We start from the raw sequence: 21,686 nt of genomic DNA, 5'->3' as shown, positions 1-21,686 counted from the left end.
GCAGGGCAGAGGAGGGGACATCTGCAATAGAGGGAGAGGAAGAGGATTTGGTGGTGCCAACCATTGGAGGCTACATGAATGCTGGCACCCGGTATGGGAGCTACAGATATGGAGGCAACTTGGTGACAGCAGGCTATGGTGACTTTTTCACAGACTTGCTACAGCTATCATGATTCTGGGTCTTCCTAGAGCGTGTAAAAGTATTCCACACAAAATCAACTTTCTACTTCAGTTTTCTCAAACTTCAAAACCCAAAGTGTCTGTGCTGTGTCCCTGTGCTTCACTGAGTTTGTCAACTGTGACTTTTTGCTGAAACTTATCTGAAATTCATAGCCTATAGAATTTAAGAAAATGGCAGTTTTTAATCATGCCTTGTCTTTGAACTTGATCTATTGACATTCACAATAAGTGGAAAACAATTTTCAGAGAATGCATTTTTGTTCAGACTTGCATAGGATTCTAGAACCAGCGTTATTCAGCATTAAGGCAAAAGCCCACCTTTGCTTTTTATGGGAAGTATTACTTTATTTAAGAGACAGATGATGCATTTTAATCTACATCTTTTTTTTTTTTTTTTTTTTGCGGTATGCGGGCCTCTCACTGTTGTGGCCTCTCCCATCGCAGAGCACAGGCTCCGGACGCACAGGCTCAGCGGCCATGGCTCATGGGCCCAGCCGCTCCGCGGCATGTGGGATCTTCCCGGACCGGGGCACGAACCCGTGTCCCCTGCATCGGCAGGCAGACTCTCAACCACTGCACCACCAGGGAAGCCCAATCTACATCATTTTAATCTACATTACCTTAATTTACAGTAGGTTTTTTTAAATGAACTTTGACCTTTTAACAAATTTCCAACACTTGTTTATGCCTTTGATAGTAATGAAAATGATTTATCCTATCCAGAAAAAAAATTGTTTTCTTGTAAATATGTATATGTTTCAGTATTTTATATTCTGTCCCACTGATCCATACTTTTATTTCTTAGTATTACACTCCTTTAATTACCAAAGCTTTACAATGAATTTTGATACCTAGTAAGACCAGTCATTCCTTATTATCATTGTTTGTCCAAATGTTCTTGCTATTCTTTCACATTTTATTTTCTGTAAGAATTTTAGACTTTGTCAGTTTCATGTTTTAAAAAGTCCTCTTGGGAGCTCCCACACTTCTAAGTTCATTTTCTTCCTTTAAAACTATAGTACATGAATTTTAAAAGAACATACATACCCACAAGGACAGAGAGAACAGGAGAGAAGACAGTAGCGAGGAATTTTTTGAAAGAAGGAAAGAGTATGAATGCCTGGTATTGACTTGGCTGGTCCAAGGAAGTCACACCCCAGGCCAGCAGTAGAGAAAGCTGACAGCCAACCTGCTACACACCATGGAATCCTCAAAAGGCACAAAGCTTGCTGTACAGAGTCTCACTGTGGTGTGGGTGTGGAGTGGTCAAGGAAAGCTGAGAACCAGTTAGATCCCTAAGTCCTTTCTCCAATTCTAAACATAGTTGATGGTGCAAGTCAAGGGAATTAAGTGAACATATGCCTTGTGAATGTTGTATACTAATTTTCCAACCCTTTTCCTGCGACTCAGCTCCCAAATTTCTGACAGTTAGTCTTTTACTCTTTAGGCAGGAGATTGTAAAATTCCTCTGGGAAATCTGACCAATCTAAGGAAAATGAAATTAAAAAGCCCAAGGCGGTGGTGGAGGGTAGGATTCCCAGCAAATAGCCATTATTACAGAGCTTCCAATCAGCCTTTAATTCTTATGAATAAAAAACAAGGATAATCAGACATCTGAGGAAAGGCTCTGACATGGAAAATGGACACTAAAACAAACAGTAAAATTCAACTTATTTTAACAATAAAGCAAACAGCCCCCTATCTCTAAGCCACAGAGAAATAAAGGAAGACAAACAAAAATGGGCTCATAAACAGGAAACACAGAGCAGAATGATCTCTTAAAAATTAAAAACATGAGAGGAAAGTGAGACAGAAAAGATAAGAAAATGGGAGGTCTGATACCCTAATATAAACAGCTCCAAAAAAGAAAGATGAGGAATATGGAAGGGAGGAAATTCTCAACAAAATTATTTGATGAAATTACCTCAAACTGAAGGACTTGAGGAGTTGCTGGATTGTAAGGGCTCACTGCCCAGCACAGTGACTGAAAACCCATATTTATGTATGTTATCCTTACAGTGGATATTCAGTCATTGTTAAAAATGTATAGGGTTATAAATAATGCTATTATGAAATTATTATATGTGTTTTTTGGCATACATTTGTATGCACTTCTTTTGAGTATGTACCTAGGAGTAGAATTGCTGGGTCATAGAGTATTAGTAAATAATGTCAAATAGTTTTCCAGAGTGGTTGGAAGTATAGTTTCCATTTATATCAATTTGTACCCAGTCAAAAACAAAAAACTCAAATGTCTATAGGAGAATGGATAAATAAATTTAAGAATGAAATACTATACAGCAGTGAATATTGTACAAGATTTTATGACGTGCAGCAACATGGAAGAATTCACAAACATTGTTGAGTGAAAGAAGCCAAACAAAAAGAGTACATGATGTATGACGCCTTCTATGTAAATTCAAGGACAGGCAAAACTAAACTGTGATGGTAGGAGTCAGATGGTGGTTACCTTTGGAGAGGATATGGTCTGAGGGGGCATGAAGGGGGCTTCTAGGGAACTGGTAGTGCTCCATTTCAGTATTTGGATGGTGGTTACATGATATGCTCATTCTGAAAATTAATTAAGCTATACCCTTATAGCTTAATTATAAAGTGTTTATAATATATAAATTATAAAGTATTTACCCTTTAAACACTTTTCTGTTTAAATGTTATATTTAAAGTAAATTAAAATCGTAAGCATGTTAAGTTGATTCACGGAAAAGTGGTTTTTTTTGTTTGTTTGTTTGTTTTTGCGGTACGCGGGCCTCTCACTGTTGTGGCCTCTCCCGTTGTGGAGCACAGGCTCCGGACGCGCAGGCTCAGCGGCCATGGCTCACGGGCCCAGCCGCCCCACGGCACGTGGGATCCTCCTGGACCGGGGCACGAACCTGCGTCCCCTGCATCCGCAGGCAGACTCTCAACCACTGCGCCACCAGAGAAGCCCTGGAAAAGTGTTTTGAAGTTAATGTTCATTGAAATTAGCAGGACAGAGCTAAGTTAACACCATGATAATGAAAAATGTTTGTACATGTATACGTGGAGCTTGGGGAAAGGACACAGTATTATAAGTAGCTGTTACTTCGTTATTCTTTTATATCAGCTGGCATCTTATAAAGGGGGAAAGAAAGCCACATGTGTCTGCTGGTTGTGTTGCTATACTGAAAACAAGATTTTCCTGTCCTCAACTGTCCCCTTCAAATTGGGATAAGTAGGGTGATCAGCTAGTGCTGGGAGGTTTGCGGTGGGGTGTTTTTTTGGGGGGGTTGAGATTTATCATAAGGTAAATAGTATCTTGACTGCCCCCTTTACTTTCAGATGTGACGTTTATGAAGATGTGACTTGTGTATCTATTTCTCCTTGTTTCCTAGGTTTTTGTGGAGACTCTGGATAAGTGTTTTGAAAATGTTTGTGAATTGGATTTGATCTTCCATATGGATAAGGTAACCTTCTCTCCCAAACCAGGGTTACTAGGAAACTAAGAACTTTGGACATCACTAGCCATCTGTACACCTTCATGTTCTTTCTTTTGGTATTTTTACTCTAGGGATAGTCCTAGAACCTAAGTTATTAAACTTAATAACTTAAGTTTAATAGTTTTGGGAGTATTTTGCTGAGATTTGTTACCAGTTTTAATACACACAGGATAATTACTGGGCCTATATTATGGTTCGTGTTTTCACAGACGGACTTCTTGGTTTAGGGCAATGATGGCTACCAGGCCAATGGTGAGATAAAATAGTTTCATATTGATTTTGAAATGAGTTTCCCAGGCGTAGTCCAGTGACAGTGAAGCTTTGAAATAAATACAGTATGGTTTTGAACTTAGCTAGTAAAATGTACCCTTTTCCTAAAGAGTAATATAGTGATTAAGACATCAGTAACATAGTTTGAGGTCAGGTGATACTCTGTAGGGAAGCCTGCCAGGCAGAACTGAAGTGGTCCGAAGTACACGTTCTCAGTTTTGTGTTGCTCATAACTGTGACATGGCTTATGTCCTCATGTGCCAAATTAAATATGGGAGATAGCCAACAAGGGGATAGGATAGGATAGGATAGCTGCCACATTTATTTTATCCAGCTGGGCACATGCTGTACCCAGTGCTGTTCATTGGCGGAGGTTGGTGCATCTTAGGTTTGCTTGGTCCTGGTTTTTCTTCCACTGATTATTGTCACTATGATCCATGGCCCTTAGAGGGAGATAATAATGTTTAGGAGACTACTACACATTGCTATGCCATGATCCTTTATTAATCTGTTTTCATCATGACGAGGTAGGTTATTTTTAGATCCATCATTGCCATCTAGAGCACTTTTATTTTCCAATAGGATCTTCAGTTTCAGTTAACTCTCCCAGGGTTCTCAGATAGCATTTTCTGGGCTAATGCAATGGGTGTTGGAATGGAGTACAGTTTTCGCTCTCAACATGTGGCTTGGCTGTGTGGCTCCCTGAGCAGCTTGGTGCAAGAGAATCACAGAACCCCATTCCTTTTATAGATACTTGACTTGGGGCTCCCTGATAGCCTCACAAGGCTTCCAGGACTGACTGATACTTTTGAGGTGGTCACTCTCCCTTTTCATGTGAAAGGACTTTAGAAACTTCAGAGACCTCTCAACCTCCTCTTTGCAGGCAATTAGAGTGGTTTTAGGCTTGTCAGTTGTTAAAGGTGCTGCTCTCTGGTAATTTCTGTCAAGGAGAGCTATAGCTCTAGTTTCCTTCTGTACTAGTAGGGAAAAAAAGTTAAGACTTAAAAAGACTTGAGAATATGGAGGGAACAGAGGAATGCTTTCTATAGGCCTTATTATTATCTTAAAACAACTTTTTTAAAATTGTGAAATCCAAGATGTTAACCTTGGGGTTAACACCTGGTTTCAAAGTGGATTCCTTTGGGGATGCCACCTGTTGCTTACCAAGCCAGTCTCAGCTCATGGATTAAGGGATAGGCTTTGCTTGGGAATTCCCAAGCAAGAGAAGAGGAGGCACAGGTCTCCCATCCTCCCATTGTCCCCATGGCAAGGTGTGTCAGGACCTGTCTCTGGTAGAGTGGCTTTCCGCCCCCTTCTCCCAATGCCCTTTCTTTTTTTAAAAAAAGAAACTCTATGTTCTTTTTTATTAAAAAATTTTTTTTTTATTTTTGGCTGCGTCGGGTGTTCATTGCTGCACGTGGTCTTTCTCCAGTTGAGGCGAGCAGGGGCTACTCTTCTTTGCGGTGTGCAGGCCTCTCATCGTGGTGGCCTCTCCCATTGAGGAGCACAGGCTCCAGGCATGCGGGCTTCAGTAGTTGTGGCACATGGGCTTAGTTGCTCCGTGGCATGTGGGATCCTCCCGGACCAGGGCTCGAACCCGTGTCCCCTGCATTGGCAGGAGGATTCTCAATCACTGCGCCACCAGGGAAGCCCTGCCCTCTCTATTTATCAGACAACTGCAGGAGCAGACTTACCAGTGAGGAGATACACAAACTGCCTGGATACTAGGCAGTCTGTATTTGGGTGCTGTCTCTAGCAGTTGTCTCAGAATGCCAGATGCCTAACACCTGAAAACTTGGGGGCCTATGGGATGATACACCTGGAGGAGGCAGTTGTGGGTCCTAAGGGAAGTTGAGCTTGGTCCTTTGCATTTTAGTGTGCAATTTAGGGTCAATTTTTAAGTTACACATGCACACACACACACACCTGTTGGGAGTTTGATTGGAATTGCATTGAATCTATAAAACATTTGAGGAGAATTTACACTTTTACAATATCAAGTTTTATCCATGTTATGGTATAGCCATTTTTTCAGGTCTCCTTTGAGGTTTCTCAGTGAACGTTTACAATTTTTCCCATAAAGGTTTTACATATCTTTTATTAAATTTATTCCTAGATACCTGTTTTTTTATGTAATGATGTTTTAAATATTCATCTTCTGTTTATTGCTGCTATATAATATATACATCACTTTATTTCTGCAAGTTGATGTTGAATTCAGAGATTGTGTTAAACACATACTAATTCTGATTTTTATCTGTAAACATTTTGCCCATTTCTTTTCAGTCCTGTAGCTTTCTGTCTGTTTCTTGCTTTACTCGACTGACTAGGAACTCCAGTGTAATGCTGAATAGAAGTGGTGATAGTGGGCATCTCATTTTGTTCATAATTTCAAAGCGAAGTCTTCATCTTGTCAGTATTTGCTGTATATATAGTATTAGAAGTATAGCAAGTTTTTGGGTAAATATTCTTTATCAAGTTAAAGGAAGTTTCCTCTCTTTCTAGTGGCTAAAAATTTTTAGTCATGAAAGGGTGTTAAAATGTATCAAAAGCTTTTTCTCCATCTCCTGAGGTAATCATGATTTTTTTTGCCTTATCATTCTAATATTGTTCTTTAAATATTTGTGAGGTTATCTGCTAAAGCAGTAAAGTAATTCCAGTCCCAACTATTTTATTGCATGTGGCTTTTAAAGGAATTAAAAGGCCATAAAAATATTGTTCTTTCTCATATATCTTATCTTCAGATGAGTTCTATGAAGTGTTTTGCTGCTGCTGCACATTTCTTTTACAGTTTATAAAAATGTTTTTAGTTGCTCTATGACATCAGGAAATTGCTGTTCATATCTCCTAAGGTTTTTGAAAAGTGATGATGCAAGGGCTGAATCTCACTGTACTCGCCTGTAGAATGTCTACAGGTGTCTTCCAACAGCTGACTTTCTTTCAGTGGGATTTCCTTACCTTTGCCCTCATGTAGAGCAGTTGCTAATTCAGGCATATCTTCTATTGATAGTAGAAAATGGTCTTTTACTCAGATAGGCAAAGGACGTGTCATAAGACAGGAGGAATGTCACCTTGAATGCAGTCCTTCTTAATTAGTCTCCACCTTAAGTCAGGAATTCCCATGAGGCGGTTACACTCTGCATTGGGTTGTCATGGATAGCTGCCCCATTCCCCTAAGCAGTTGTGGCTGGAGTAGCAGCCTGTGTAAGGACCAGAAATGACTGAATTCCTGCTGTCCTGGCAATTTTTTTCTAATCTTGAGATTTCTTTCTCAGCTTCTAAATTATTTTTGTCAATGTCCTCTTTTTATTACTGCTGCTCTCTTCACCTCTTCACTCACCTTTTCTTCCTGTCTTAAAGGAAGGTTTATTCCATTCCATTTCTAGAACTAAGTCCTCTTCCTATCTCTCCCTAATATGCAGCATAATCTCGGTTCTTCAACTCGTCTCCGAGGTGTCTTTATTTGCTCCTTCTCCTGTAACTACAAATTTCGCCAGATTGTCCCAGTCTCTTACAGAGTACAGCACTCCCCATGCTTCTAGTGCTCCTTTTAACTGTCGTTTCATTTCTATCATTTCATTTAAGGTAAACCTCTTCATGTGTGAATGATTTATACCCAGTCTTGCATTTCTACTTTGTCTGTTCCTTTTCTGGAGCCTATAGCCTGGTTTTCACTTCTACCCCCAATTCACTGATTGTTTCCTAATTCTATTTGCCAACCTTCACCTTCTTTAATGTTTCTGCAGTATTTGATGCCGTTGATCATTCCATGAAGCACTGCCTTAATCCTTTTCCTACCTTTGTTTCTGTCACATAGAACACTCCTGGTTCTCTTATTCTCTTCCCATCTTCTACCAGTAAATTATGATGTCAGTCATCTCTCACTTCACTCTTTTCCCTCTCCTACTTCTATCTTAGAGCTCATCTGTTTCTCATACTTAAACTATTATCCACTTAGGTAGTTCGTAAATTGGTATTTCTAGTCCTGATGTGTAGCCTGAGTCTTATTTTTCCCAACTGCTCAAAGACATTTCTTTCTCATTTCATTCTAGTATCTTGTTTCTTCTTGCCACTTCTTATCTGTAGCCAGACTCAGCACATGTCTCCTGAAAACTGTTTCTTCCCTTAGCTTTCCTTTTCCAGTGGTGCTACCACTATTCTGTGTCATGTACATGCAAAACCTTTCCTCCTTCTTCCTTGCCCCCAACAGCCAGTCAGTCACTAAAACCTGTGCTACTTTCCATAGAGTCCTTCTTATAGCTTGTTCTTAGATTCACTAGTTATTGACATTGGTCACACTTGCTTTTATATCTCTCTAGATAGATACTTCTTTCCTGAACCATTTGAGAGTTAGTTGCAGACATCATAACTTTTCAACCCTAAATACTTCAGCAGACCTCTCCTAAGAACAAGGACATTGTCTTATATAATATGTTGTGCATAATTCTCCAATATACTTAATTACAGCATAATTAATTATTAACCACAACATAATTAATATTCAGGAAATTTAGCATTAATATATTACTGTTATCCAATATATAGTTCATATTTAATTTTCCCCATTTGACCCAGTAATGTCCTTTATATGTATATAAATTTTATAATCCTAGTTTCGATTATGAGTCAAGGAGAGCCACTGTCTTTAGTTATGGTGTCTCTTGATTTCAATTGTGTCTATCGGGCTTTCTAACCTTGTTTTCTCTTCATTTTTGTTGATCCTGCACACTGGAATTAGATTCATTTTCCAAAGCACACTTTAGACTAGCTCCCTTGATCACAGACCTGTTCTGGTCCCCCATTATCAAGCTTTGACCCCCTGGCCAGGCATTCAAGGCTGTTTACAGTTTGTCCCTATTCTGTCTTGTCCTCACTTACCATTACTTCTAGCCAGATACCTTCTGCTCTAGCCAGAGTGGACCAGTCTTCATCACTTTGTAATTCCTGCTTCAGAGCCTCTGCCTGAATTGCCTTTCAACATCTCTTTGTAATCCAGCCTGTCATTCAAGCTCAGCTCAAATCCTACCACCCTAAAGCTTGTCCTAGTTACCCTGGCCTGTGATCATCTCTGTGGACAATATGTAGTGCTATTTCTGACCTTATGTACCTTAGTTTATGTAAGTTTGTATGTTTTCCCTACTTGACTAGACTGTTCTTTTCATGGTGTTTGCCCTTGTCTCCCTCCCTGGATCTAGCATGGCCCCTCTTACTGAGTGAGGTGTCTACAGGTGAGTGTCACTAAAGAGTTCTCATGTCTCTAGCCTCATAAGCTTCTTCATGATTTAAAATGCTGCAGGTTGGAGTAAAGTTTGATTTGATAGTCTCTGGCATAGTCCTCAACTCTCCAGACTGTGCCATTTGGAGCTTATCTTGCCTGGGGCAGTTGGTTCCCTTCTGCTTTCAGAAATCCCCCAAACACAGCTCAATTTCATGGCTGAGGTGGGTATTGGTGTTGATTTTGGTGAATTGAGTTTTGTTCAAAGAAAGTCATGTGAGTAGCCTAACATTCTGTTCTACCAGTGCCTCAACAGCAAAGCTGGATTTGGAACTCAATTGGGCTTTCAAGATTTGGTCATCAGAGTCATGGTTTAGTGCCTATGTCAAGGGAATTCATCCAGCCTTTTTATAGATTTCAATCTGCAATGGGCTGTCTCAGGAGATTTGGAACATATGCTTTGGGGCAGGTCTGAGCCCAAGAAACCTTGTAGTATGGAATTTAAGTCTCTGCTAAGTATAAGCTGCTGAAATGGGAAAATGCTGAGGGCTCAAAATTGAAATGAACTGTTGAGACCTAAGATGAAAGGATCATAAATAAATGATCGTGCTTGTTAAATGTCCCTTCAGGGAACAGAGGTTGTGATAAGAAAGCTCATTAATGCCCTCCACACCCCAGGGATGTTTGAAGCAGACACCCTGATTTCTGTTTCAAAGAATGGAGGAAGAGTAAAGGACACACGTTTTGTGTGTTTTTAGTGAGGAAGTAGGAGCTGTTGGGGCCTAAAAGAACAAGACGTTCTGTTTGAGTTATAGTTCTTGTGAAAGGTGATAGTTGGCATGTCTAACCTTCTCTGGCTACCTGTGTTTCTCTCTCTCTCAATGTTCCCGAGAAAGTGGAGGGGAGCCGAGGCCTGCCTTTTGTCCCATCACACCCCAAGCCCTTCTCTGCTGAGGCTTGAGAGAGAAGAATTTTGTGGCAGAATATTTTTCAGAGGCCAGTATCTTATTCCCTCAGGACAGCTCAGAGATTAGCAATAATGATTTCTTAAATTTCTAACATTGCTATACTTTGTTTTAAAAAAAGGAAAGAAAAGCTCAGACTGCTCCAAACTACACTTAATACCTGCTACAGTACACACTCTCACTTTCCTTTGTGCTTCCTCAATATACAGTCTTATTGATTGCCACTTGAAATTACTGAGAACCTTTTTGGTTTGTTTAATCATTCCTTATTACTGGTTTAGGGTATTAGGATGATACTGTACACAAAACAGCAAAATTTGACCTTTAGAGCTGTTTGTTATCCAGCTTTTTCAATAAAACCTAGTGTTTGTCAAGACGGTAGTTATAGCAAAGCTTATTACCAATGATGTTATTTGGTTGTGTTGCAGATAAAACAAATTGTGTATCACTTTGATTGCGGATATGTGGGTGCCCTAAAAGGCTGGAATTGAGATTCAGTTCTACTGTTCATGCTATTATTATTTATGATGCAAAAGAGGACTGGCCTGCTCTGAGATAAAAAACAGAATTTCTTTTTTTTTTTTAATTTTTTTCTTCTGGCTTTATTGAGATATAATTCACCTAGGTCTTTATTTATTTATTTATTTATTTTGTGGTATGTGGACCTCTCACTGTTGTGGCCTTTCCTGTTGCGGAGCACAGGCTCCAGACGCGCAGGTCCAGTGGTCATGGCTCACGGGCCCAGCCGCTCCGCGGCATGTGGGATTCTCCTGGACTAGGGCACAAACCCGTGCCCCCTGCATCGGCAGGCAGACTCTCAACCACTGCGCCACCAGGGAAGCCCAAAAAACAGAATTTCTTGATCCCTAATTGAAAACCTTTTGCCACACTTGGTGTTTGTATCAATCTAGGTAGACTAGGTAATAACATAACTCCAAACTTTCAGTAGCAGAAAGGTTAATTTCTCACTCAGGCTGTGTGGCCGTTGTGTGTCTCTGCTCACTGTAGTCACTCGGGGGTCCAGGCTGATGGAAATCTTCATCAACATGTACTTTTCTACCTGGGCGCTTAAAGTGTGTTGGCTCTTAAAGTGACACATCCATTGCACTCACATTTCATTGGCCAAAAGCAAGTCACATGCTCTCAGTTAAAGGCCTAGGAAAGTGCAATCCTACCATGTACCCAAGATGGGGGAGAACCTGAAATAGTTTTGAATATTACTAATGACTACCACAGTTGTGTTTTTTTTTTTTTTCATTTATTTTCTTAGAGGCAAAACAAATATGACGTTTGCTTCAGTATCAATTTATAGGTGGAAACTTAGAAATTTTCATATCAGAAAAATAGAGGAACACTCTTGTAAAAAGGAAACGTGATTGAATCTTAGGAAAAGGCATCTCATGTAGCAGCTTTTCAGTTTCTCTAATGAAATACTTGGCATTTATGTCTTATATACTTCCCATATGAATTTAAGGTGACTTACAAAATAAAAATTCCCTAATAGAATAAATTGCTTCCATATCTGAGAGGCAGGTTCCTCTCTCCTTACAGAGGCTTTCTTCCAGTTATCTATCCTTACCTTGGTGGCTTTCTGACCTTGGTAAAGTACTGATGTCTGTTGAGAATGTTTTTGTCTTTTTTTCTCTGATTATCAAATAGCAAACATTTATTAATGAGGAGGCCACTGTGTTAGATATGGAGATACAAAGATGGAAAAGACAAATGTTCTGTCCTCAAGAGGTTCATGGTGCAACTATAAAGATGGGTCACATAGAGACATTCCTGGGTCTTGGACTAAAGCAACATTTTTGGAGAAGGAGCCTTAAGTTGAATGTAATTTTTTAGGAGGCATGTTGTTATATGAGGGATCTCTCATTTTGTACTACTTTTTATAGAAGTGATCACAAGCACTGCATTTAGTCAAATATATATAGTATATTATCTGCATATTGTACTTCATAAAACTAAAATGTATATACATTATTTATATAGAATAACATAGTACCTAATCGTGAGCTCTTTTTTTAAATGATATTTAATCAGAGGTAGAGAAAGAAGAATGGAACTTTAAAGAAATAGCTGTTTCTGGGGCTAGCCTCTGAAATGGAGGAGGGGCAGGATAGATGGTGGCCCATCTGCAGCTTTTGCCTGAGAGCCTGAGGTCCTAGATTTGGAGCATGTTGGGCAGCCTTACTGACTGAGTGCAGTGGCCCGTGCTAGGTGTGGCAAGGCTGGACCAGCACCACAGGCGTGACAGCCCCAAGTCAGGTAGCTGGAGAAAACCATTAGCAACTTGAGGTGGAAGATTACTGCCAAGTGAGAAGAGCAGTGAGGTCTGTATGAATTCCTGAGTAGAATACAGTTAGCCCTCTGGATCTGAAGGTTCCACATCCGCAGATTCAGCAAACCTCAGACTGAAAATATTTGGGGGATAAAAACATTCCAGAAAGTTCTAAAAAGCAAAACTTGAATTTGCCATGCTGCCAACTATTTATATAGCATTTACATTGTATTTGTAACTATTTATGTAACATTTACATTGTATTAAATATTATAAGTAATATAGAGATGATTGAAAGTATATGGGAAGATGTACGTAGGTTATATACAAATACTATGCCGTTTTATATAAGGGACTTGAGCATTCATGGGTTTCAGTATTTGGTGGCAGAGTCCTGGAATCAGCCCCCAACAGATACCATGGGTGGACTGTAATCATTCAAGGGGAGGGTAATAATAGAAAGGGAAATTAATGTTGATTGGGCAGCTGCCAAGTGCCGGGCATTGTGCTAGGTACTTTAAGCCCAATAATCTTTAATACAGTAGATAATAACATCCCTGTGTAACAGATCAGCAAGCTGAGGCTTAAAGTGCCTAAAACTTAAACAAACAAACAAACCAAAAAAAAGAACACAACATGTTCTTGCCACTATACTACAGAATTTGAGAATTAAAAAGCATGAATATTATAGTAAATATGATATGTAAAAATTTATAGAATATGTTGACTTCTGATTCCAAAACCAGAATTCCAGGAGACCAAACAGTAGGAACAAAGGCTAAAGGTATGGCAGGGGGTGGGGAGGAATGGGAACATTAGGGGTGAAGGCCACTGGAGATTGGGAACTTTGCATAAACTCCCACTAGACAAAGGGTCTGCCAGCTGAGGCATTAGTGACATTTTGGGCAGTGCAGTTGTTCATTGAACTGTGGATATCCCTGACCCCTTCTACTAAATGCTAGTAGGTCCTCTGCCTGATACATTTCCAAATGCCATCTGGGGTGGGAGCAGTGCTATCCTAGATGAAGAGCACTGAGTTAGAGTAGGGTGTGTGTATGGGATTAGGCCGAGAGAAGTTTGAAGAAGTAGATGATGATCAGACTGTGGAGAGCCTTGTCCTCTGTGTTTCTGAGTCCAATGTACTCTCCCCAGTGCCCTTCTCACCAAGCAGTTTTGATACTTCCTATTCTTAAAGCATTCTTTGTTTCTAGTTTTAGGTTTTATCTGCCTTTCTGGCCATTTCATCTGGCATCCCTCTTCTCTTTTCTTTTAGACACTCTTTTCTTAGGAAATCTCACACGATCCCATGACTTAAGTTATCCTTCCGCTAGTGATTCCTAAAGTACCATCCGAACTTACTTCATTTCAAACTCAGTTATGTCCAAAACTGAATCTCTGTCCCCCTGTATTTCCAGACTGACAGTTCTGGAAAGGTTTTAGGAAAACTTTTCTTGGCATTCCCCTCCCTGCCCATAGACTGAAATAGATATACTTATCTTGTTTCCCCCCCGAGCACCTTCAATTACCTTTGCTGTGACATTTAACACAGTGTGTTGTTTTTGCTTATTTGCCTGTTTAAGAGCACACACTCCAGATCCTGCATGTCTCGGCTTGATTCCTGGCTCTGCCACTTAAGAACCATATGGCTGGCTGCCCTGGTGGCGCAGTGGTTGAGAGTCCGCCTGCCGATGCAGGGGACACAGGTTCGTGCCCTGGTCCGGGAAGATTCCACATGCTGTGGAGCGGCGGCCGCCGAGCCTGCACGTCTGGAGCCTGTGCTCTGCAACGGGAGAGGCCACACAGTGAGAGGCCCGCGTACCACAAAAAAAAAAAAAAAAAAAAAAAAAAGAACCATATGGCTTGTGCCTTAGGAACTTATGTGTGGACAGGAAATCATGATAGCACCTAGCTTATATGGTGGATGTGAGCATTAAATATATGGAAAGTGCTTAGAACATAGGAAGTATTTATTTCATTCTTTTGTTTGTTTACCCCCTGCCACCTCCAAATACTGTTAAGGTAAGGATCAGACTGTCTCACTCACTACTGTATTTCCAGATATTAGCACAATACTTGGCACATACTGGTTATTCATTGTTGAATTCATTTGTCCATCTACTACTAGTGAAATAGTTAATCAAAAATTCCTTTCTTCATGAATCTTATGTCTACTAGAGGGAGACAAAATAAAATAAATGTTAGGTGGTAATAAGTGCAGGAGATAAAATAAAGCAGGCTGAGGGGTGGGTAGGTATGGCTTGATATTTTATATAGGGTGCTTAGGAAAGGCATCCCTGATAAGATGACATTTGAGCAAAAACCAGAAGAAAGTAAGAGAAGAGAGAGATAGGTTCTTCCCTGGAGAAGAACATTCCAGGTAAATGGAACAAGTCCAAAGACCTTGGGGCTGGTATAGGTGAATGGAAGTGAGAAAGGGGGGAGAAATAATAGGAGATGAGGTAGGGATGGAGAAAGAGGAGTGGATAAGTCATCACTGCCTCTGGAGAGGGGAGCTAGGTAAGTGTGGGGACTAACTTTTCAAAAATGTTGTACCATCTGCATATATAGCCTGTTTATCACCCTGGGTCTTCTAGGCCCAGTGCACTGAAGAAAGAGTACAGTCTTCTCAATATAAGCTTTATACAGTAAACAGTTTAAATTGCTGTCTGCTGCTCTGAGGCGAAGTCTGAGCTTGAAGCTAGGTAAGTTGTAGATTGTCTACACATTATCCCTTCGCCTTAGCCTAGGAACTGTGATTAACTCTGGAATACAAGTGGGAGGGCCAAGGGAGTGTGTGCCCAGCAGTAGTAATGGCCCAGAGTACACCTCAGGACACATTTATGAGTCTGAAAGCACATTGACCTAGATTGGGGAAAACAATTCGCTACATTGACGTCTTGGTCATTGGTAAATCTTTGTGGCCTTATCTGCTTATGACCTCAAGAATTAAGGTCCATATTCTGTAGAGAACAAGTTGCTCGATCTGTTTCTGAAGTTAGCCAGGTATGTACCGTGAGACATTTTTAGCGGGTTAGCGCAGAGGGATGCCCAGACCCATCCCCCTGCGGTTGAACTCCTGAGAGCACTGAAGGGAAGTCATCCTGTCAAAGCCTGGAGTTGAGCACTTCCTGTTTTTTTGCCCAGTCACTATACAAGTGCATCCCTTTAGATTTTCAGAATCCATATATCTGAATTTACCCTAGAAGAATCATGTTAATGTTGTTTAGAAACCTCAGAGAAGGAATGGAAGGTTCCTTGCTGACTGGGCCTGACCCCTTGGGCTTTAAGACTGCTACTTCTTTTCCTACCTACAGAATGAGAGAAATGGGCACATTACACACAGGTCTGTCCCTCGCACCCTGCTGGCTTTCTCTTTTTACATTCATCCTTGGGCACTCATCTCCTTTGATACAGATGGGTGACAGATCTACATCTCATTCTGACCCAGGCTAAAGGCTTGTGTTATGGGAGTGTACAGCACCTTTCCATCTGGATGACCTGCCATCACTTCCAACTTAATGTACACTAAACCGCTCATTTTCTCCTCCTTTCCTCACCTCCTCTCTTGCCTACCCCTTACACACTTACCCACTCAGCCATGGTCTTCTCTTCTTAACTTTCCTTATTCTGTCAGCGATATCATCTTTCTTCAAGGCATGAAATCTAAAGGATGTGTACTTTGCTTTTTATTTCCAAGTGGTCGCAAAATGGTATTGGTTCTTCTTTCAGGATCCACTTCAGTCCCACCTCTGCCTTTCCTTCTCTTTTCCTTTCCCCTTTCCCCTTTCTTTTTCCTTCCTGGGTAACTAATATATCCGCTCTAGGTAACTACAGCAGTTATATCCAGTCTTTCTCCCAACCTTTTTCACTCAGTCTAATCTTCCATAGAAAACATTTCTCCCATTTTTCCTTCAGTCTACATTCTTCCTTCTGGCCTCAAAGGATCTCTGGATTGTGGATCCTCTTGTCCCTCAGGCTGTCTCTACTTTGGAACCGAGACCCCTCAGGCCAATCAGACAGTCTTCCTCTGTTTTTCATACATACCTTGTCAATTCCCACCTCTTTGCCTTTGCCTATGCCTTGTCCCCACCCTGAAATACCCTCATCTTCTCCCTAACAAACTTTAAAGATTTCAGCACCCAGCTCAAGTTTTACATTTGATGAAGTCTTCTCTGAACGCCAGTATTGTAGATCTCCAAGCTATTTGTCTTCTTACTCTTGCTTTAAAGTTTTTATTCCTAATTGTTTCCAATAGGTTTTAAACTCTTGGAATAGTGTCAATATGTGATAGTTTGTTGGTTATCTGAACAGTACAGGGCACTCAAATATAGTTGGTAGGTTGATTGTTGCAGTTGATTGATTGTCCAAATTTTGTGTGGTTTTAAAATTTTTTAAATTTTCAAAGCACTTTTCAGATATAATGTCTGATTAGCACAGCTAGAGGCCTATTTTTAAAAACTAGATTCTAATTAGACCTCAACTTTCAAGGTTATGACCTGTGTACACCCACTAGTTTCAGGGCATACATCAGTCTATCACTTAGCTTTGTCTTTGCTCCCTTGGGAGATAACATCTGAGTGGACTCAGGAGGAGCCCTGTGTTCCTTGAGTGGGATTCTGCCTGAAATGGCTTCATGGGTTCTGGCTCTACTAGATTCTAACTTTGTGACTTAGGCAACCCTCCTAAAGACCTCCTTGTGCCTCAGTTTCTTCAGTTGTAAAGCAGGGATGATACCATATTTAATCGATTCTTAGACTCCCTTTTTTGGTAATATTTATAACTTTACATATCAAATCCAGATTTGCCTTATAATCAGTGGCATTTCACAGTTTAATTAGCATTTCAACATTTTCCTTTTTAGTGATACATAAAATAATGGTGTGATTTATAATCAAAGAGTCTTGGCATCTGCCAGTCACGGTTATTTTGAGGATTGGAATTAGTAGGTAACTGCTTAGCTCAATAAATGATGATTTTTGTCTTTATTTTTACTTTTTTCCTACAGTTCTCTCTGCCTTCAATATTACCCCCTTAACTTCATCCTTTACACACCTGCCTAATGACATATTAAAAGTGTGTTTTTGACTAACTCCCTTGTTTGAATTTTTCAGTGGCTCTGTATCCCCCCACAGCAGTGATTCTTAGGAAGACATGCCTCATTCCTTCCCCTGCCTTCCTCAAAACCCTTATGAATGCTAAATGACACTGGGTGATTGAGAGAAGTGTGTAATACAAGTGAATTTTCTTGAATGTAGTAAAAGAGGTGGGACCACTGACAAAAGGATGGAGCTAAGGCCCTTTAACATAGACCTCCAAGATCTTTCCCAGCCTGCCTCTCTAGCCTTACCTCCTGCCATTTCCTCCTTTGAACTTTGTGTTCCAGCAACACCGAATATTTATGTAACTTGTCTTTAAGGATGTTACAGCTTTGTAAATTTTTGCCCCAGCATGTAAAGGGCTAGAGAGGATGGGCAAGGTCCAGGGCCTTTCCAGGAGCAGTGCTTTAGAAGGAACAGGAACTATAGAGATGGAGATCATCTCCTTAGAAACAGGTTTGTGGATCTAAGCATGGCATTTGGAACTTTTTCTTGATAGTCAAATAAATTGTGCTTCACTTACCTGACTGCCTGCCATTTGTTCAGATTAAAGAGAATGATATAATCCCAGGGTAGAGGTCAGGGACTTATTCTTTGCTGCTCCAGAGGGCACAGGTAGGGTCAGGAGATGGAAATGGTCCCATGCACATTGTAGCTCAGTACAGTTAAGAACTTTCTAACAGCTATTACTGTTCCACAGTAGATGGAGCAGTTCAGGAACAGTTGTGAGCTCTTTTCACCTCAGTGAAGACTCTGTTCTGTCTCAAGAGCCAAAGAATAAATTCCTGCATTGGGAAGGAGGTAGGGCAATTATATCCACTACTAGTATTCATCAAGTACTTAAGTGTGAGGCACAAGTGTTTTAAATACAGTGCCTCATTTATTTCCTGCATCATTTTATTTTATCTTTAAATAGGTATGTCAGGTAAGAACTCTTGTTCTCCCCATTTTACAGATGGAGAAACTGAGCTTTAGAGCTAGGACGCCTCAGTTTCTCCAAAGTCACACAACTAGTAAGTGGCAGAGACAGAATTCAGACTCTGGACTCTGATTTCAGAGCCTGCACTCTCCACACAGCTATGCTCCCCTTAGTGTCCTCTCCCGCTTTAGCATCCTCAATGTGGTAAGAATGTATTAAGCTCATGTTTTGTTAGCAGATAACCAGCCAGAGAGAGGATAAAATTCAAGAGAACAAAGCCTGGACCATTTTCTTTACAAAGTGTTGTGCTTAGCATTTGGGACCAGTGTTGCAAACAGGCAGGAAATGAGGGAGGATGAAACAGTAGACAAAAAAGAAAGTCCTGCTAGAACTTTTTTTTTTTTTTTTTTTTTTTTTGTAGTACGCGGGCCTCTCACTGTCTCACTGCTGTGGCCTCTCCCGCTGCAGAGCACAGGCTCCGGACGCGCAGGCTCAGCGGCAACGGCTCACGGGCCCAGCTGCTCCGCGGCACGTGGGATCTTCCCGGACCGGGGCACGAACCCATGTCCCCTGCATCGGCAGGCATACTCTCAACCACTGCGCCACCTGGGAGGCCCCTGCTAGAACATTTTTTAAAAATTACTTCACAGAGAACTCTGACTCATTATAGGAATTTTTTTTTTTTTTTTTTGAGGAAGGAGTAAAATGCAATGAGTATACTTTGCTACAGTCAACAATACATACTTAGTAGCACAAAACAGGACTTCCCTGTTGGCGCAGTGGCCACCTGCCAATGCAGGGGACACGGGTTTGAGCCCTGGTCTGGGAAGATCCCACATGCTGTGGAGCAACTAAGCCAGTGCGCCACGACTACTGAGCCTGTGCTCTAGAGCCCATGAGCCACAACTACTGAGTGCCACAGCTACTGAATCCCGTGCTCCTAGAGCCCGTGCTCCGCAACAAGAGAAGCCACCACAATGAGAAGTCCGCACAGCACAACGAAGAATAGCCCCTGCTCGCCACAACTAGAGAAAGCCTGCACGCAGCAACAAAGACCCAATGCAGCCAAAAATAAATAAATTTATTTTTAAAAAGAGCACAAAACATAAAACCAGCAAGTGGTAATCCTTTTAAAAAGAAGAATTATTAGGAGAGCATAAAGAATAGATTTTTGTTTTGTTTTGTTTGGAGACTTTACCATGATTTTTTTCTTTTTTCTTTTAAAATTTTATTTATTTTTTGGCTACGTTGAGTCTTCGTTGCTATGTACAGGCTTTCTCTAGTTGCAGCAAGTGGGGGCTACTCTTCATTGCAATGCGTGGGCGTCTCATTGCAGAGGCTTCTCTTGTTGCAGAGCATGGGCCCTAGGCACTTGGGCTTCAGTAGTTGCAGCATGTGGGTTCAGTAGTTGCAGCGTGCGAGTTCTAGGGCACACAGGCTTCAGTAGTTGTGGTGCGCAGGCTCAGTAGTTGAGGTGTGTGGGCTCTAGAGCTCAGGCTCAGTAGTTGTGGTGCATGGCCTTAGTTGTTCCATGGCATGTGGGATCTGCCTGGACCAGGGATCAAACCCATGTGCCCTGCATTGTCAGGCAGATTCTTAACCACTGCGCCACCAAGGAATTCCCTAAAGAATAGTTAATGAGCTACTGGGTGATTTGTCATTTCCCCTGCCTGGATAGCTTCTCTTCCATTTACTGATTAGTTTAAGGCCCAGCCTTGTCTAAACTTCCACAGCATTTTGTACTTGGGTCACAGTCTTCCTTTTATTATAGTTTTAATTCCATACATGTTTTATCTTCCCTCCTTGGCTAAGCCCTTTGAGGCCAGGGTCCAAATCTTATCTTCATTTCTTCCTTCCAGCTTTTAACATTCTGTGATGTTAAGCATATTTAAAACCAGATATTGATAGGACTTCCCTGGCAGTCCAGTGGTTATGACTCAGCAAGCACTTCCAGTGCAGGGGTCACAGGTTCTATCCCTGGTCGGGGAGCTAAAATCCCACATGTGGTGCGGCGTGGCCAAGAAAATAATTAAAAAATTAAAAAAAAAAAAAAAAAAGACATTGTTACAGATCACATTCTTTTAGTGAAAATGAGTGAATACTTGAACCTAATACATTATCTTGTGTGTGTGGGTACAGTGGGCTCACATATACATACTTACTATATACAGATTCATCTCTAACCATTTGGCAAGAAGAAAGAGAATTAAATTCTAAATACAGAATGATTCTGTCCATAATTCTACTCCCTTAGTCTGTGCCTGGAATGAGTGTGAGAGGGAAGATTTGAATCCGCTCTTCTTTGCCTCTCCTCTCATGTGCCTGTCATGTGCCTGCCATGAGCATCTTACTGTGTTTAGAGTGATTTTAATGCTTAAAGATACAATACAGATTTAGGGACCACACATGGTCCCTAAACAAGCCAGCCACTTTATCTAGTACTTAACTGAGGACAAAAATCAAGAGGAAAGACTAGCCAGGTTGGACTGCATTGGTGATTTAAGGGATTTTGGCTATGCATAGTTTCCATCTTACTTGGTGACTTTAGAACTTAAACCTTATATAAGATGAGATTCCACTTTTTTCTCATTTTTTCACTGTGTGATCATGTGAGTGAAAGAGAAAGACAGAAAATCAAGGGCTAGGGATTGGATCTTATGGAATTTCATGACAAGACATCTGGGGAAAACTGTGGAAAATGTCTAGTCTAAAAACCAAGGAGGGCTTCCCTGGTGGCGCAGTGGTTGAGAGTCTGCCTGCCGATGCAGGGGACACGGGTTCGTGCCCCGGTCCGGGAAGATCCCACGTGCTGCAGAGCAGCTGGGCCCGTGAGCCATGGCCGCCGAGCCTGCGTGTCCGGAGCCTGTGCTCCGCAGCAGGAGAGGCCACAACAGTGAGAGGCCCACATACCACACACAAAAATAAATAAATAAATAAATAAAATAAAAAATAAAAACCAAGGAAGGGCTTCCCTGGTGGCTCAGTGGTTGAGAATCCGCCTGCCGATGCAGGGGACACGGGTTCGTGCCCCGGTCTGGGAAGATGCCACATGCTGCAGAGTGGCTGGGCCCATGAGCCATGGCCGCTGAGCCTGTGAGTCCGGAGCCTGTGCTCTGCGATGGGAGAGGCCACAACAGTGAGAGGCCCGCGTACCACAAAAAATAAAATAAAAAATAAAAAATAAAAATAAATAAAAATAAAAACCAAGGAAGGTCATGAAAGTGGTTCAGGAGACACTAATAGCAAGGAAAAGAGAAAAACAGAACTTTACAAAGCAGGTTGCT

General features: G+C 41.2%; 1 protein-coding gene across 2 annotated transcripts in view; it reads left to right on the top strand.

Moving 5' to 3' along the window:
* The window catches only part of AP3S2 (adaptor related protein complex 3 subunit sigma 2), a 58,240-nt gene that overhangs the window by 23,759 nt on the left and 12,795 nt on the right, over positions 1-21,686 (top strand). For both annotated transcript variants that reach the window (XM_059056642.2, XM_067029910.1), the window contains exon 4: positions 3,552-3,623. In XM_059056642.2, the coding sequence (XP_058912625.2) occupies positions 3,552-3,623 (72 nt within the window). The remainder of the gene's footprint in view (positions 1-3,551; positions 3,624-21,686) is intronic.

The sequence above is a fragment of the Kogia breviceps genome, chromosome 3, assembly GCF_026419965.1.
Source record: "Kogia breviceps isolate mKogBre1 chromosome 3, mKogBre1 haplotype 1, whole genome shotgun sequence".
NCBI classification, from domain to species: domain Eukaryota; kingdom Metazoa; phylum Chordata; class Mammalia; order Artiodactyla; family Physeteridae; genus Kogia; species Kogia breviceps.
The sequence above is the reverse complement of the archived record's forward strand: the minus strand, read 5'-3'. Positions and strand labels throughout refer to the sequence as shown.